Raw genomic sequence first — 18,117 nt, forward strand, 5'->3', positions numbered from 1 at the left:
CAATACAATTCAGAGGTAATTTCACCATTAAAAGAAAAATATTACAGTCATTCCTAAAATATCTTTTATAGACTTGATTTTTAATGAAAATTATATTAAAACCTAATTTGAACTATAAAAAGGGAGTGATTTAGCTAACTTTAAACCCAGGTTTAATCCACCATGTGCTACAGAAAAAAAATGTCTGTACCAAGTCAGGAATTTGACAGTTGTTATCAATTCGTTTGATGTGTTTGAGGTTTTTCTTTCATCATTTTATTAGGGACTTTCCTTTATGAATTTTTTCGAAGTTCAGTATTTTTTGTGATTTTACCCTTCATAGTATGTTAGGTATCTTAAAATCATGACGTGATTATGAATCAATAAAAATGTTCATATTTGTAATACTTGCAAAGTTTATAGAACTTGATCCAGTTACATTTTTACTGATAAATAGAGTTTGAAATGTTAAAAAAATAAAAGCAACATTAAATGGGGATTTATTTTTCACTAGTTAGGGCGAATGCAATGAATTGTTGTTGAAGGGTTCAACAGTATATAAACTTTGTGAACCTATATATGATGCGTTTCAAACTTTGCTAAAATGTTTTAATTATCCAAATGGAGGAACATATTTAATGAGTGGTAAAACAACAACAAGAAGACATAAAAACACCAAGATATCATGTGTATTGTACCATATATGTAAGTAACTCAAAGCTGACAATTATTTCAGTGTTTCTTAAAACCTTACAAACGACTACTATATCATACTCATTATCAAATTTAATCTTGATCTATTTAACAGTATTATACTTTTCACTCTTCTTGCAAAACAGTTCAATGTCACATATGCAATCTGTATGCATGGGCTGAGAAATAGTAGTGTTCCATCTAATGCAATTGAAATCAAGATTATTGCCTCCATTGTGGAGAAATACGAAGAAACAAAAATATAAGAATCGATTCGTAACCAAAACCATTACTGAAATAATAAAATCCATATGTTCACCTCTGTTGATTGATGAGCAATTAAGACATTGACGATAAGAGAAAAAATATGATAATAAAGATAATAAGATGGATGGATACAACTCTAAATAATACTAAATACACAACTTTAATCTTTGTCGTCATCTTTATCGTCTTCATCGTCGTCATCGTCGTCGTCTTCTTCTTCTTTCATTTTAGGTGAAACCCTCTTTCCCTTTTCTGATACTGTAGGAGCCACTCTTGCCATGTTTTTACCTTCATCTTTATTGGAGCATTTAGTATGTCTGCCTGGCATGGGATAATTAAGGGAGGCACTATACAGGGGGTCCTCTACTGTTGTTATTTCTCCTGGAAGTTCGGCTTCTTCACCGCTCTCATTATCCTGCTTACATGAGTCATCATCAGAGCAGAGATCAACATCTTTAGAGTCAGAACTATCTGTGCTCTTCACAAGCCAATATGTTATCATGTTACCCTTTCCCTGTGAAAACAGATAAGTATAATTGAAGTTTTATTCCTGTCTTTTACAATAAACTTTCAAACAATCAAATGCATTACATGAGACTGCTGTGGTTAAAAAAAAGAATACTTCTGAGCGATCGAACGTTAACAAATAGATAATGGGTTGACGACAAAATTTCGACTTGAAGCATATCTTATATTAAATGTCTTTCCAGCAACTCATATTGTTAAGACTCAAATACTCTTGCTTTGTGATTTGTGATTTCTGTTTTTTTTTTGTGTGACAGTCAGATGTTAATGTTGATTATTCACTTTGACTATTATACCTCGTCGTTGAAAGTTTTTATTGGAAAAGTAATTGATGAAAGAAAAGTGAAAGATACTAAAATGGTATTCAAAATGATAGGTTAAAACAAACTGATAATACCATGGCAAAAACCGAATAAAAAAAAAGTACTCAACACAAAATTTAATTAGTTATTTTTACTCACCTTAACAGAAACACTTCCCCGCTTCTTCATTTGAAATTTCTTTAGTTTACTTAGTAGTAAGTATGTTGAAGTACTAATGTGAATCTTGTTGGCTGAGGAGGAAGATTGTACATGTATATAAAAACGTAATTAATAGGATCATATTGTTTCGTCTTGGCTATGGATAAGGGGAGATGGTATTATAAGAACTGGAACCGTTTGTTTGTGTTTTAGTTTAATTGTTTGTATTTTCCCCCGTTTCATTTATTGTTACAATGTAATATCATCACCCATGGATAAGTTGCTATGGTTGTTATTAATGATATTAGAACTAGTCGTCATTTATTACTATCAATACTGAGAAATTAAAATCAAAATTACGAAATTTTCAAAATCCCATTCGTACTGTACTTTGTGTCTTTGAAATTTTCAAAGTTGATTTTTGTGCTTTATCTCGGTCATATGATCCTTTTTTTTTTAACTCCTTTTTATATATTATTTTTATGTTGTCCAGTTACACCGCTGCCATTGGTTAGGGAGAGGGTTAGACGCCCGCAGAAACGTTTTACCTGTCACATTCTGCATGTGCCTCTTTCAAGTCAGGAGCCTGTAATTTAGTGATTGTCGTTTTCTGCTGCATATCACATTTTTTTCTTTTATCGTTTTGTACATTTATCAGGCGATAATTTTCTCGATTTAAATGTTTTACATTTTCACCACTTCTACGTCATATGGTATTAGGATGAAAGTAGTCTTCTTAGAAATCATCCCACGTTTTCTTATTTTTTTATATTAACGAATAATATATATTTTCCGACAATATGCACTTATTTAGTGTTATCAAATAGAACAATATTTCCAAAACTGTGAACTTACGACTGCTATAAGCCTTCATTCTTGATGCTGTGTTAACTGTGTCTCCAAACAGACAATATCTTGGCATCATTGATCCCACAATACCTGCCATACAAGGACCTATCAAAGAAATACATTTAATATAAATTTAGCTATCAAAGCATTTTTGTGTGTGTAAAATTACTTAGTAAAAACTATTTCCAAAATGTCTCTAATTTCTCTTTTTTTAAATTTGGTTCACATTTGGACACACTGAGGTTCTGCCAACATAATAATGTCATAATTCGAAGCACCTCATCAAACTAATTTTACTTATAGATTTTTACGAACAGCAGTTTTAACATTTAAAATAAACAGAACAATCATAGTAAAGTTAGTTATCTATTTGAAAATTCAACGGATTCTTGATTCATGTTGATCATTTATCCGTTTCCTGTCTATTCTTCTTTTTTTTAATGATACATTTTTGTATAAATGAAAGTTAACCTAAATGTACATACCAGAATTTATTCCAATTCTGAGTTCAATTGACCGGTGTCCACTGCAAAACTTCATCTCTGATACAGTGTTAAGCATTTTTAGTGCAAAGTTAGCAATTTCTGATGCATGGCGATCCTTGTTTCGTTGAGGTAAACCTTTAATTACAAAGAGATATAAGAATCATCTAATTGAATTGTCGTTGAATTAATTAAAAATGAATAGTACAAACTCGTGAATAGAATTATAGCAAATATTATGAGAAATCATATGTCATGAAACAATTAAAAAAAAATGGAAACTAATTTCACTGCCACCATGTTACTCTTAATAACAAAACATTAGATAATTGTTTTATTTTACCTGAAGCTACCATGTAGCAATCATTAATTGTTTCTACTTTATACGCATCAAAATCATCCAAGATATTATCAACTGTACTATGGAGGGAGTTAAGAAGTTTAACTATTTCCATGGGTGTAAGCTCTACTGTTATACGATCAAATCCATGGACATCAGAAAAACATATAGTCACTGTCTTGAAATATTCTGCCTCTACTTTCTTTTGCCGCTTAAGCCGATTTGCAACTTGTTTCGGTACCATTTGATATAACAGTCCATCTGTACGTTCTTTTTCATTAGTCAATTCTTTTGTTTTGTCAACAAGCGTTAAGGCATATATCTGAATACTACTGGTCAAACTTTCAGTTGCCATGATAACCAAAGGACACATCAAAATAACAACAACCAGTAAAACGGCGTTAACAGCCAAGTCAGTTGTTAAATTATCTATAGCCAAATCTAGAATACTGATAACTTTCTGTGCCATCTGAGTTTGGATATCTAGCAAAGTATCGAGGTATATGGTCATGTTATCAAACCAATATCTAGATTTACGCATGTCAAGAACGGTTGTATTTTCAACGGATGTTTGAATCTCTTTCCTGAAAGCTTCGATGATGGAAGTAATATTAGTCCCAGTATTTTGAAGACCTACATTGTATATTTGACCAACAAATTCGGAGTACATGCCTGCGGTTTTCATATGAGCCCGAAAGCTGTGCAATTTTTTGTTATACATTTCGAAATAAGAATGTGATTCAAATCCACCTTGAGAATAAAACATGGTACCAAGAGCTCTTTCAACACCAACATTTTCCTTTGCACTTGCAAGTTTTTGATACGCGACGAGAATTTTCCAGACCAGAGAAAATTTAGATTCCGTAATTGTATTGTATAACCAATAAATTGTTGTATCAATGATTCTGGAGTAAAAATCAATTTCATCTTGAATTGAAAATCTGTCTGGACTCAAAATTTGTCGATGCCCTGCAAGATAGTCTTGAAAACTCGATTTCGACAAGAACATAGCACCATTGGCCTTGTCGAGATCACCGGGCCAGTACGACAACCGATCAATAGTTCTATCCGTATTGAAGTATTCTGCTAACAGGAATGTCCGTGTTTCTGGTCCCAGGGCACTTAGATACAATACACTCATATCCCTTTCGACTTGTAAACGATGTACCAGTTGACCCACATCGATACTATAGTATACAGAAGAACGTTGCTAGAAATGGAAGTAAAAACATCTCTAATTATTATGTATGCTAATGTCTTACTATTTGTTGATTCAACATAAGATTTAAAAAATAATTTTGTATGTAAAAACAAAATAAGTTCAAGGCACATTAGAAATATATAGTCACTCAATGATTCAAATGTAGTTAAGTCATTGAGATCAATACATTTACAACAATTGCTATTACAGTGCGAATACAATTATAATATAATACAAATTCGGATAAAATTTGAAACATGTAACATTTTATGGCGATCTTGAACACAATAGCTTATTTTGAGTTTTGTTTGTTTAAGTCTCTTAATTATTTTTAAACACCTTCAATACATGTTCGAAATACTGTGATTTATGATCCAAGAATAAAGTTTTTCACCCGTCCTCTGACGTCATACACGTATAGGTGTTGTCGAGGCGTTGTTATAGAAGTTTCATCTGACTGTTGTTAGAACAGTGAGAACTTATAGAAAAAGCAATAGTTTCTTGATATTTGTTGGTGCATAACATTTGCGCGCATTTTGGGATTATTTTCTTTTACGTTTAATTGGATTAAAGTTCAATCGTTAAACCTTTTTTCAACGTTCGAATTCTTCAATACCTTGCTATTCAAGTTGAACGTATCACCAGATCATCTTTAAAGTAGACATTTAAAGAGGATAACCGCGCGCTATGTTACATTTGTACCTTAATCGAAAGTACTTATAATCCATATATTACAATTCCTTCTACCTATGATACACAAAAAGCGTAAACTAAGATACATAGCATTTACAGCAGTTCTTTACTTTGAGGGTCTCTTTTGTACATCTTATTACTGCACTTAAGTATAATATACATTACAGATACCATTAATTAATAGTTAAGGATTACAATGACTACAAAAATGTATGAAACTCATGTTTTGTAAATATTAAAAATACTACAATGACTAAGACCTTGTTATTTTCTTCTCTGCTGTTTATACTATCTGCCAGAGTATATACTGTGTATCCCCATAACCCTAAGATAGGTAGTACAGTCAAACACAACATTTTGATTAACTGTAACCTTTTTCCTGTTTGTGATAATGGTTCATCTCTGCAAAAACCTAAAATAGAAAAATAAACATGTTTAACAAATATATGAATTCTTTATACACATAACTGAATCAAATTCACTTAAAACTGAATCACGTTTACGTATAACTGAATCATTTTTTTAAAATTGTCACTGTATAAGACGACCATGATCTTTTCATCATATTATTATTATGAGAAAAACACACTATTGGTTTTTTTTTATACTATATAAAAGATGTTTTATAGTAGCTTCTGACAAAATCCTACAAATTTAGCTATTTTTGTTTATTCTGAGTTTTATAAATTCTACCTCTGCCGATGAGTGGAGGTTGAACGATGTCCAAAATATCTGACGTTCCATCTGTCGTGCTTATTGAACCAGTCTTTGTTTTCTTTGATATTTTCCTGTAATGACAAAAATAAAAAATTGGTGTATTAAAATGTTGATTAATATGACGAAATGTAGAAAAAGTTGAAAATACTTGCTTAAAATAATGTGTTTACTGTTAAATATACATAAATGTAATAAAAGTTGAATTTATCAAGAAAATGTAGCAAAGTTAAATGTAAGTACATTCGTAAAAGTTGAATGTAAACATATACATTTGTAAAAATTAAATATCAGTAAATGTAGTTAAACTGAATTTTAGTAAATATAGAAAACATCGAGTATTAGTACATGAAGTGAGAGCTAAACATAAGTAAAATCGTAAGTTGGATAGAAGTAAATAAAGTAAGAGGTAATTGCAAATTAATATTGCGACGGTTGAATATAAGTAAATGCAGTAAATACTGAGGAAAAGTAAAATTGTAAAAGTTGAAGATAAGTAAATGAAATGAAAATACCTCACTTATAAAAGAAATAGAGAATAACCTTGTAAAGTTGGTTTTGGTTTTATTCAAAACAGTTATATGACACAAAAACAACAGAAATACTATATGGATTGAGACACAGAGATTTCTGCTAGTTACCTTACCCCTTTTATTATGGAATACGTTATTCTACCAGTTTATGTTTCATTTGTAAATGTTAGAAATAGTTGATATGCTTGCAACACGTTTAAATGAAGGAAGGGCTGGAAATATTAGCTGTTTCCAAGGAAAGGTTTATTTGGCACTGTAAGATTTAAACTACATTTACAACGTAAAATGGACAAAAGTAAAATAACATAAAAGTAATCGACTCGAATGTACCTGCGTACTTTACAGTAATAAACTTGAAAGCGTTTAATTTTGTCAGTTTTATGGACTTCTTCCTTTTTTAATTTGTTTTGGAGTTTGGTAATTTTGTTATACTTATTTGATATTGACAGTGTTTTACTAACATATACATTCTGTTCAGTAATTTGTAAATTGATATGACTAGTCAGGGATCTGTGCACAAACTTAAATTGATATGACCGGTCAGGGATCTGTGCACAAACTTAAATTGATATGACCGGTCAGGGATCTGTGCACAAACTTAAATTGATATGACCGGTCAGGGATCTGTGCACAAACTTAAATTGATATGACCGGTCAGGGATCTGTGCACAAACTTAAATTGATATGACCGGTCAGGGATCTGTGCACAAACTTAAATTGATATGACCGGTCAGGGATCTGTGCACAAACTTAAATTGGTATGGTCTAACAATGTTCAAGCTAGCAATAAACTCATCATAGATACAAGGAATATAATTTAATATTTACGCCAGACGCGCGTTTCGTCTACAAAAGACTCATCAGTGACATTCGGATCAAAAATGTTTAATAGGCCAAAAAAAAGTACGAAATTGAAGAACAATGAAGACCAAAAATTCCTAAAAGTTTTGCCAAATACAGCTATGGTAATCTATTCCTGAGGTAGAAAGGCCTTAGTTTTCCAAAATTCAAAGTTTTGTTAACAGAAAATTTATGATTATTAACATATCAATGATAACTTAAGTAAACATAGATGTGCTAATTACTGGGCTGGAAATACTCTCGGGGAAATAAATCTCCACCAGCAGTGGTATCGACCAAGTGGTTACAAATAAACACATCATAGAAACAAGGAATATAATTTAATATTTACGCCAGATGCGCGTTTCGTTTTCAAAAGACTCATCAGTAACACTCGGATCGCTCGGATCAAAAATGTTTAATAGGCCAAAAAAAGTACGAAGTTGAAGAGGACCAAAAATTCCAAAAAGTTTTGCCAAATACAGCTATTGTAATCTATTCCAGAGGTAGAAAGGGATTAGTTTTTCCAAAATTCAAAGTTTTGTTAATTTGATTTTGAAAAATAAAGGCAACCGTAGTATATTGCTGTTCCAAAGTCACAAATCGATAGAGTGAAAACCAATCCGGGCTACAAATCAAACCCGAGAGAAACACGTCATTTATGAGAGGAAAGCAACTAAGCAGCAGTACCCCGACGTTTCACAAAAATCAAAAGACAAGGCAACACGTTAATCTATATAGATTGGTCATTTTTAAATGCGTTAAACGTCTGTGAAACAACACATGCCGTATCTACTTGAAACTTCCGTTTTGGTTAAAACATTTTTGGTTAATATCAAAATAAGATATCAAAAAAACAAAACTCCTAAATTGGTTTGTTATCTCTTTTTCACATTTCCCATTTCCATTCTCGATTTTTGTTATTGTTACATTATTGTATAATGTTATTATAGAAGATAATATAGGCTTAAAAAGGATAATATTTACTTCTGTTATAAAATTGTAGTGAATAGGCACATACATTCTTTAAGTTCATTTCTTTTATTAGTTCGAATGATTTTGAATAATTTTTACTTTAGGCTTCACTTTTAATTACATAATACATAAGATATATTTACCAATTCTTGTCTTTTTCCGTTTTTTCTGTCATTTTCTTTCAGAAAAATAGTATTTTCTATTTTCTTTTGTTTTTAACAATAATTTAACATCATTTTCCTCCGAAAATTCTGATATTTTCTTTGATTTTTATTGATGTTGTTAAGGCGGTTGCCAACGATTTTAATTATCACTTGAATCTTCAAGTCCGATTTATTATCACCTTTGTCTTTCTTGAAAAAATCGATAACGTTTACACCTTATATATATAATCACTACATACACACCTTATGCAAACGTTCTCATATACAAAATAGTAAATTGAATGTGCATCCAAAATTATATTTTCAAATTAATATGTTTACACCTTATTTAAAATCGCCACATGGACGCCCAATACAATCGTTCTTACGAAATAGTAAATTAAATGCGAATCCAAAAATATTTTTTCAAATTGATATGTTTACATTTTATTTAAAAAAAACCTTATATATTAAAGGGTTAAGAAAAATATCAAAATCAAGTAAACAATAATAATACAACTGTTATAGAGTAAATCGAATATTAGTATTCACAAAATAATTTGAATACTGTTAACTTCATAAACATAACATTTTACGAATTTAAAAAACAACTTTTGCATTGAAAAAAAAGAAAACCAATACTGTTTAGAACACTAACATATATCTTTTTTAGTCCAGACAGTAGCCATTAATAGTTATCAGTTTGTATGTATGTAAATTTGTTTAAATGTTTAAATGTTTAACTCGATTGAAAAATAAAATCAAATGGACAGACCAACTTTACTAACATGACTAAGGCACTTCTTATTCAACATTCTTCCTTTTTTTTTATAATAATGCTAATTTTTATTAAAAATGATTTTTTGGCAAACTAGGCGGTACTATGGAAAGCGGCATAACTCTTTGTTCTTATTTGGTAGAAACGCAAATACCAAGTTATTCCTTCCCCTGATCATGTTATATGATCTCAGAAGGCGCTTCAGTTGCAGTTAGAAGTGGCAGGAAAATTTTGGAACTAAAAATTATATTACATTCTGCGTAATTTGTGTTTTAAATAATACGATTATATTGTGACTTGAGAAGAAAAAGGATTATATTCAGTCTGTAGTTAATTAGGTAACTTTAATATGTTATCTGACATTGTAATTTATAGGTCCGTAATTTGTCGTAATTTGCATCTACCTGCTTGAGATTTCTAGAGTTTAAAGAACATTGTAGTCTAATTTTATTGAAAGGTTTTTCTTGTATTACTTTTCACAGAACGGTTCCTATATAAGTACAAGAAAAAGTATCCAGAGAATATTGTATTAGATCCAGTGAGTGATTTTGGTCAGCTGAAGCGCCAGAAAATAAAATTATAGTTTAATTAGAGAGACTGTATAATTTTACGATGAAAATTGTCGTAGTTGGTAGTTCACACGTTCGTAGATTGGGAACTTTTATTTATGATCGACCTGCATTATATAATTTCAACTTGATGAAGTGTGAGGTAAAATGTCTTGGGATCGGCGGCGGAAAAGTTCAAATTCAGATCATGTGCAAACTATTTTGTCTTTCATAGAGAAAAATCGTCCAGAACATGTAATTGTTCACATTAGTGGTAACGATTTGGATATATTAGGAGCCTCAGAAGATACGACAGAGGAATTGGGGTTACGGCTGATTTTATTATCCCAAACATTGACAACCCGATTTGAGATTAAGTCAGTAACACACAATATGCCAACTTCTACCAAGAGAATCGACACGAGTCATTGCATCAAATGTGTATAATGATTTAGTTATTAAGACTGACAGATTTTTGAAAGCACAAATAAAGGACCAACCACATTGTCGTTACTGGAAAATAACAGGGGTGAAAATTCGGATCGCAATAACTATGTTGATGGTGTTCACTTTAACTATGATGTTGGCATGCCAAAATATTTTCGAAATATAAGAGGGTCAATTATTCAAGCTATGAAATAAAGAAAGTTAATAGCAGTTAAGTATTGGACAGGTTTTTATTTATTTATTTATTTGTTAAAAGCTATATTAAGTTCAAGGGAAATTCCCCATAAACATGCTTGTACAGAACAATGCGATTTAATGTTCAATTTCTTTCAAAACTGGACGTATAATTTGGGTATTATGTGCCAGAAATAGTTTTATGCAACTACATGTATGATATATTTATACCAGGATGATTTGTTTCAATAATAATTATATTAAAATTAGGGTTTTAACCGGAGTGTCATATCATTATAACAGTTTTTATGATAACAACACGTTATATTCTTTGGATACTTTCTAGTGTGGTTGTATCGAATCGGGAACACACATAGGAGCAGAAGATAAATAAACAAACTCATAAACTATACGGCTTGTAATTAAAGTCATGATAGTAACAACACAGCTGCATCATCCATCAATTTTAACGGTCATCCAGACAGTCTGCTAAGGTTCATAAAACAATTAAGATAAAATTATTTAACAACCTTATCCCTAACAAATTAAAACACAGCTGCATATTACATTACTTTTAACGGTCATTCAGACAGTCTGATAGAGTTCATGAAAACAACTAAGAGAAATTTATTTAACAGTCCTTATCATAGCAAATTAGGTGGGCAATTAAATACTGGCAACAGAACTGCGTATATTTACAGAGCTTAAATCTTCTTGCGTTTTGTTATAAGTGTAACATTATACATGTAGACTTTTTCACCAAGAATCATTGTCATTAGAATTCACATATTTATTAGTTAATAGTGCATATGACACATATATAGAATATCATAATTTTTTTTTTATTTTTTTTTTTCCTAAATTTTGTATTTGGATACATTGTGTACTTTAAACAGGTGTTATGGCACCTACATGAATTTATAAGGCTCTTTTGATGAGCCACTGAGATAAATAGTGTACTTGGATACATTTATGTACTTAACACAAGCGCATCTGAATCTATGAGGCTCTAGTACATATGGTGCTTTGATGAGCAATGCCCATATGGCATTTATATAGTTTTATTGTGCTTGAGTACATATTTGTATGCATGATGGGTGCCTATAACATTTAGATGAATTCTATGAGGCTCTAGTACATATGGTGCGTTGAGGAGCATGCCCATATGGCATATATATAGATTTGTTGTGTTTGAGTATTTATTGTATCTTGTTTTGAGGCATATAGCTTCCCAGTTAGATGAATTTGTGACGCTCTAGTACAAATGGTACTTTATATGTATAGAATATGATTAATTTTTTATTTTATTTTTTCCTAAATTGTGTACTTGGATACATTGTGTACTTTAAACAGGTGTTATGGCACCTACATGAATTTATGAGGCTCTAGTACAAATGGTGCTTTGATGAGCCACTTAGATAAATAGTGTACTTGGATACATTTATGTACTTAACACAAGCGCATCTGAATCTATGAGGCTCTAGTACATATAGTGCTTTGATGAGCAATGCCCATTTGGCATTTATATAGTTTTGTTGTGCTTGAGTACATATTTGTATGCATGATGGGTGCCTATAACATTTAGATGAATTCTATGAGGCTCTAGTACATATGGTGCGTTGAGGAGCATGCCCATATGGCATATAGATAGATTTGTTGTGTTTGAGTACTCATTGTATCTAGTTTTGAGTGCAAATAGTATTTAGATGAATTTGTGACGCTCTAGTAAAAATGGTGCTTTGATGGGCAGTGCTTAGGGTACATATTAATGTCAATTCTGTTGTGGTTAATAAAAAATAATATTAAGAATCGGTGCACATGGCACTTAAATGAATTTAAGGGTATAGAGTATATATGGTATAAAAGAGTGCATATGGTATAAATATGTTCAAAATGTTCTTATGGCACTTATTTTGATATGGTAGTTCTATATCATGCATTCAATATATCTTGTGTTCTTTTTCCAGCAACCGTTTTATCAGAAATGCCATCCAAAGAACCAAAAAGATGTAATCGTAAACGGAAAAGCACACAGAGGCTTGGAGAAGTTATTGAAAACCTAGGCAGTTCAGATTTGGGACTGGGTGTATCTATAGACAATTCTGTACCAAGCTCTTCAAATCCAAATATTAATTCCGGCCAGCTGTCAGCTGATAATTCACCTGTACAGTCCAATCCAATTGATCCAAATACGTATAGTGATGACAAAATTCTGAGAATATTGACGGTCGCAACTCCAATTATCACCCAAACAGTAGTTACAATACCCAAAAGCACTGGTGTTATTCAAGGCAGGAATGTAAACTCACCAGATCCAACTTTGATACCAACACACCAATGTGTTAATTCCATTTGTCCACCAAGGCAAGATACCACTACATGTAATACAACAGAGATGACGACATCATCCCAGTCCCACTCAACAAATATTATTGATAAACAATCATCTGAGAGCAGTCATCCGTTCTGCTCAAATGTGATTAGCAGAAGCGGTCAACAGTGTTTCATGCCAACTGAAGGATCTCCGAGTCAACAGGTGGTGAACCATCTTCTACAGGGCACTCCAAACACAGGTACATGTTCAAACGAGTTAGGAGGCCAGGGTTTATCACGCCCACTGGCTTTGGGTGTGGACCCAAAACTGAAAGCTGATATTTGGTCTAACAAATACATTAATCTGGAGGATTTCTTGAAATCCGAATCCAGAGTTGTTAGTATGTTCCAATAGAGAAAGATGATTGTTTAACATTTGTTAAAAATAGTAGTAGTAAGGCAAAAATTGAGTCAATGGCACAGTGGCATGAAGCTTTTCGCATTTATGGGGCAATTTATTTTGAAAAATACCCTACTGAATCCCCGAAGCTGATGAAATATGCGACTATCATTGCAAACTTGGCAGAAAAAGCTGGAATTGAGGCTGCATTTTTTTTTATGATCAAGCATATAGGTAGTGGAGGGAAGTAGACCCTTTGCACTTACCATGGGATGGTGTAAATGGGGAAATATTCAATGTGGCGTTAGCTATGGGGCTTATTGGGAAAACTAATGCCACGAAACAGCCCTCTCTTACACAAAGCCTCACGGCTCCAGCCTTTAAACAGAAAAGGTTTTGTTATGCTTTGAACAATGAATCAGGCTGCACGGCAAGAACTTGTAGATACGAGCACACCTGCCAGGTTTGCGGTGGAGACCACAGCAGGAGGGATTGCCAACAATCCAAACACGAGAACGCCGATTCGAACTCCACAAATAGAAGGGGGCCCTGATACCAGTCCTTAACATCTGAATCTGTTTTATGTGGTTTGATGTTGTATCTGGGGATCTGGACCTCTGATACGACACAAGGCTGTTCTTTTCATGAAATACGTTGAAGGGTTCATTGTTCTTGCCACTGTGCCATAAACGGGTAATCATGTTTAGATCTAGAAGTGTATTTTCATTACATGTATAAGAGTGTAATAACTTTGTTGACAGTATAGTTAATACTCATTTTTAATTGTATCTATATTGGTAACTGTGATTACGAAATATAATGGGGACATGGGCCTCTTTATTTTCAATCCCTTTTACAGACTTACGGTAATATTTTGTATAGTGTATATGATTATTGTTTTGTTTATGTTTTTGTTGTTTTTGTTTTTGTATTTTCCTTTTTGTTTTTGTTTTTTATTATTTTTTGGATTTGTTTTATTTTGTTCTTGGTATAATTAAGTTGAGATATTTATCAGATATACAATCGTTTGCTACCATTATTTTCAAGGATAATTGAACACATAATAAACTAAAGTATTTAGGTTTGCAATCATGGTCATGCAATTTTATGACATATTTTCCAATTTCTCAGAGAAATTATAAAACTAACAGTAAGGAATCATCCCCTTCTGTCATTGCAGCTGACGATGGAGTGAACTCTGGTCGACCTGTTGTCATAAAATTTAAGGAATCTCGTAAAGATGGTGATTAAATTTACGCACTGTAATAAACTATGCGGGTAATGATGTTATCTTTCAAGAATTTAAACTAAGCAGAAAAAAAAAAAAAAAAAAAAAAAAAAAAAAAAAAAAAATATATAGATATACGAATAATAATAAAAATAAATACGATAAAATAAAATTAGAATTTTCAATGTAAATATATGTATAAATTTGGCTTTGGTTGCCATGGGGACAGGGGCCTCCGGCAGCCATTATCATTTTTTTTTTTTTTTTTTTTTTTTAGGTTCTTTTAATTCGTTATAATCATGGGATAGTTATCGTTTAGTTTATAGAATGAATACTCTTAGATAGAAGTAGCTTTATTCAGATTTGTGATTTCATTTTTGACATTTTTGTTTTTCCTATTTTTGGTAGTTATGACTCTTTTTTTTTTTTTTTTTTTAGAATTTTTTATCACTGGCTTGGATGGGGGATATTGGTACAAGGAAGGCTTTGGGTAACAATATTGTGGCGAATGTAACCCCATCTTTGATGGGATGGGTCAATAAGGTTTTGTCATTATAACCATATATGTTGTTTATAAATATGATTTATTGATTTCATTATACATGTTTTTCATTGTGTTGCTTCTTCGTCATTTTAATAATAAATGACAGTTTTCAATTCTTAAATATTTGTTTGTTTGTCATTCTTTCATCCCATCAAACAGAGCAAGCCTGTGTTGACAAAAATGCTAATTTTTATTAAAAATGATTTTTTGGCAAACTAGGCGGTACTATGGAAAGCGGCATAACTCTTTGTTCTTATTTGGTAGAAACGCAAATACCAAGTTATTCCTTCCCCTGATCATGTTATATGATCTCAGAAGGCGCTTCAGTTGCAGTTAGAAGTGGCAGGAAAATTTTGGAACTAAAAATTATACCCACCATCCCTCCCTGGATAGCTAATTCGGATTTTTTCATTATGTTTGAACCAATTTAAATTGAAATATTTTAATTTTGTTTAATAATGGGTATTGTGTATTCATGTTTTATTTGGTTAAACAATATGTCAGTGTTTATATTCGAATGTAACCCATCTCTGATGGGCGAATGTAACCCCATCTTTGATGGGATGGGTCAATAAGGTTTTGTCATTATAACCATATATGTTGTTTATAAATATGATTTATTGATTTCATTATACATGTTTTTCATTGTGTTGCTTCTTCGTCATTTTAATAATAAATGACAGTTTTCAATTCTTAAATATTTGTTTGTTTGTCATTCTTTCATCCCATCAAACAGAGCAAGCCTGTGTTGACAAAAATAATAATAGCGTTTATAAACATTTAATCGTGAAATTGTAATATAACCATGTTGGATATTTATAGATAAAAGTTTCATAAAAGTATGTTTCATGTTGTAATAAAATTAACGGTACCAATTTTCTTGCACCGGCTGCGCATTTCGACAATACATGTCTCTTCAGTGATGCTCGTGACCAAAATATTTGAAATCCAAAGCTTATATAAAAGATGAAGAGCTATAATCAAAAAGGTCCAAAAAGTATAGCCAAATCAGTGAAAGGAATCAGAGCTTTGCATGAGGGAGATATTGCTTTGTAATCTGATATGGCAATAAACAAAAAAAGCAAGATAATCATCTCTCTTTAGGAAGTACACCACTAATTCATGGTCCCAATACTTTCTATGTTAAATTCCTCCATTTCAACCAGGCACACCTCTTTCATTTTAAGTTCAAATAAAGTGGCAATCATTACATGTCAAAGCAACACTTTATGGTGTCTTCTACTGAAAAAAATCAACATACCTTACATGGCATATAAGAAAGAACTGGTTCCCGGAACTTCAGATGTACCAAAACAGGTACTTCAGATCTGACAAACAGACCAAATGTACCCTCTTTTTAAAATTTGCTGCAGTTTTTTAAATATTTAAAAATTAAAAGTCGAAAAGTGTTCTACAATAATCACTTGTCCTTCAGCTTTCATTTGATGCCAAAAATACCTAAATATCCTACATATTTTGAAAGTTACACTCATGCGTAGGAACTATTTTGCGTTAAATATGGTTTCTTTCTGGTATGTGCTTTCTGGCCGAATTAGTGGTGTTACACCTTTATAAAAATAATTTGGAGCAATTTCGTCCTTATAAAAAGAAATGTTGTGTTGTCTTTATCATGAAAATAATTGACTAGTTTGGTGGATTGGTATTCCCGATTTTCCCACGTTTTAAAATTTGTGAGTTCTGATTGTCCCACATGAAAAGTTATTGTCCCACATTATTTTATGAAGTAAAATGTTCTTAAACAAACAAGGTCACTGTTGTTGGTTTTGCAAAAAAAACAAGAATTAATTATTGTACATTTGATATTAATTTTTAAAAAGTATGAACAAAAATATTGTTTTAATCATAAGATTAATGCATTTTTGATTTTTAACTAGAGGCGCTTGGTATATGTGAATATTAAACAAAAGAAGCAGATAGATTCATGATGGTGATGTGTTTGTACATCTTACTTTACTGAACAATTTTGCTTCTTACAATTATCTCTATAATGAACTTGGCCCAGTAGTTTCAGTGGAAAATGTTAGTAAAAATTTACAAATTTTATGAAAATTGTTAAAAATTGTCTATAAAGGACGATAACTCCTTAGGGGGTCAAATGACCATTTCAGTCATGTTGCCTTATTTGTAAATCTTACTTTTCTAAACATTATTGCTGTTTACAGGTTATCTATATCTATAATAGTATTCAAGATAATAACCAAAAACAGCAAAATTTCCTTAAAATTACCAATTTAGGGGCAGAACCCAACAACGGGTGTCCGATTCATCTAAAAATTTAAGGGCACATAGATCTGACCTGATACACAATTTTACTACAGTCAGATTTGCTCTAAATGCTTTGGTTTTTGAGTTATAAGCCAAAAACTGCATTTTACCCCTATGTTCTATTTTTAGCCATGGCGGCCATCTTGGTTGGTTGGCCGGGTCACACCACACATTTTTTTTTAAACAAGATACCTCAATGATGATTGTGGCCAAGTTTGGTTTAATTTGGCCAGGTAGTTTAAGAGTAGAAGATTTAAAAAAAAACTAACTAAGATTTACGAAAAATGGTAAAAAAATTACTATAAAGGGCAATAACTCATTAAGGGTTCAATTGACCATTTTGGTCATGTTGACTTATTTGTAGATCTTACTTTGATAAACATTATTGTTGTTTACAGTTTATCTCTATCTATAATAATATTCAAGATAACAACCAAAAACCGCAAAAGTTCCCTAAAATTACTAATTCAGGGGCAGCAACCTAACAACGGGTTGTTGGATTCATCTGAAAATCTCAGGGCAGATAGATCTTGACCTGATAAACAATTTTACCTCGAGTCAGATTTGCTCTGAATGCTTTGGTTTTTGAGTTATAAGCCAAAAACTGCATTTTACCCCTATGGTTGGCTGGGTCACGCCACACATTTTTAAAACTAGATACCCCAATGATGATTGTGGCCAAGTTTGGTTTAATTTGGCCTGGT

General features: G+C 31.8%; 2 protein-coding genes across 2 annotated transcripts; one reads left to right on the forward strand and one right to left on the reverse strand.

Moving 5' to 3' along the window:
* Positions 1 to 654: 654 nt before the first annotated feature.
* On the reverse strand, positions 655 to 8,814 carry LOC134706395 (uncharacterized). The gene is made up of 8 exons (XM_063565300.1): positions 8,696 to 8,814; positions 6,184 to 6,278; positions 5,751 to 5,902; positions 3,600 to 4,806; positions 3,260 to 3,394; positions 2,781 to 2,879; positions 1,926 to 2,017; positions 655 to 1,453 (listed from the first exon to the last, which is right to left on the reverse strand). The coding sequence occupies exons 1-8, from the start codon at positions 8,725 to 8,727 to the stop codon at positions 1,100 to 1,102; spliced, it is 2,166 nt and encodes a 721-aa protein (XP_063421370.1). The 5' UTR covers positions 8,728 to 8,814; the 3' UTR covers positions 655 to 1,099.
* A 1,152-nt stretch (positions 8,815 to 9,966) lies between these two features.
* Positions 9,967 to 13,642, forward strand: LOC134706396 (uncharacterized). Its single transcript, XM_063565302.1, has 2 exons — positions 9,967 to 10,678; positions 12,610 to 13,642. Exon 2 carries the CDS (start codon positions 12,627 to 12,629, stop codon positions 13,368 to 13,370), a length of 744 nt encoding a protein of 247 aa, XP_063421372.1. The 5' UTR covers positions 9,967 to 10,678; positions 12,610 to 12,626; the 3' UTR covers positions 13,371 to 13,642.
* Positions 13,643 to 18,117: the final 4,475 nt, after the last annotated feature.

The sequence above is a fragment of the Mytilus trossulus genome, chromosome 2 (genome assembly GCF_036588685.1).
Source record: "Mytilus trossulus isolate FHL-02 chromosome 2, PNRI_Mtr1.1.1.hap1, whole genome shotgun sequence".
NCBI lineage: Eukaryota > Metazoa > Mollusca > Bivalvia > Mytilida > Mytilidae > Mytilus > Mytilus trossulus.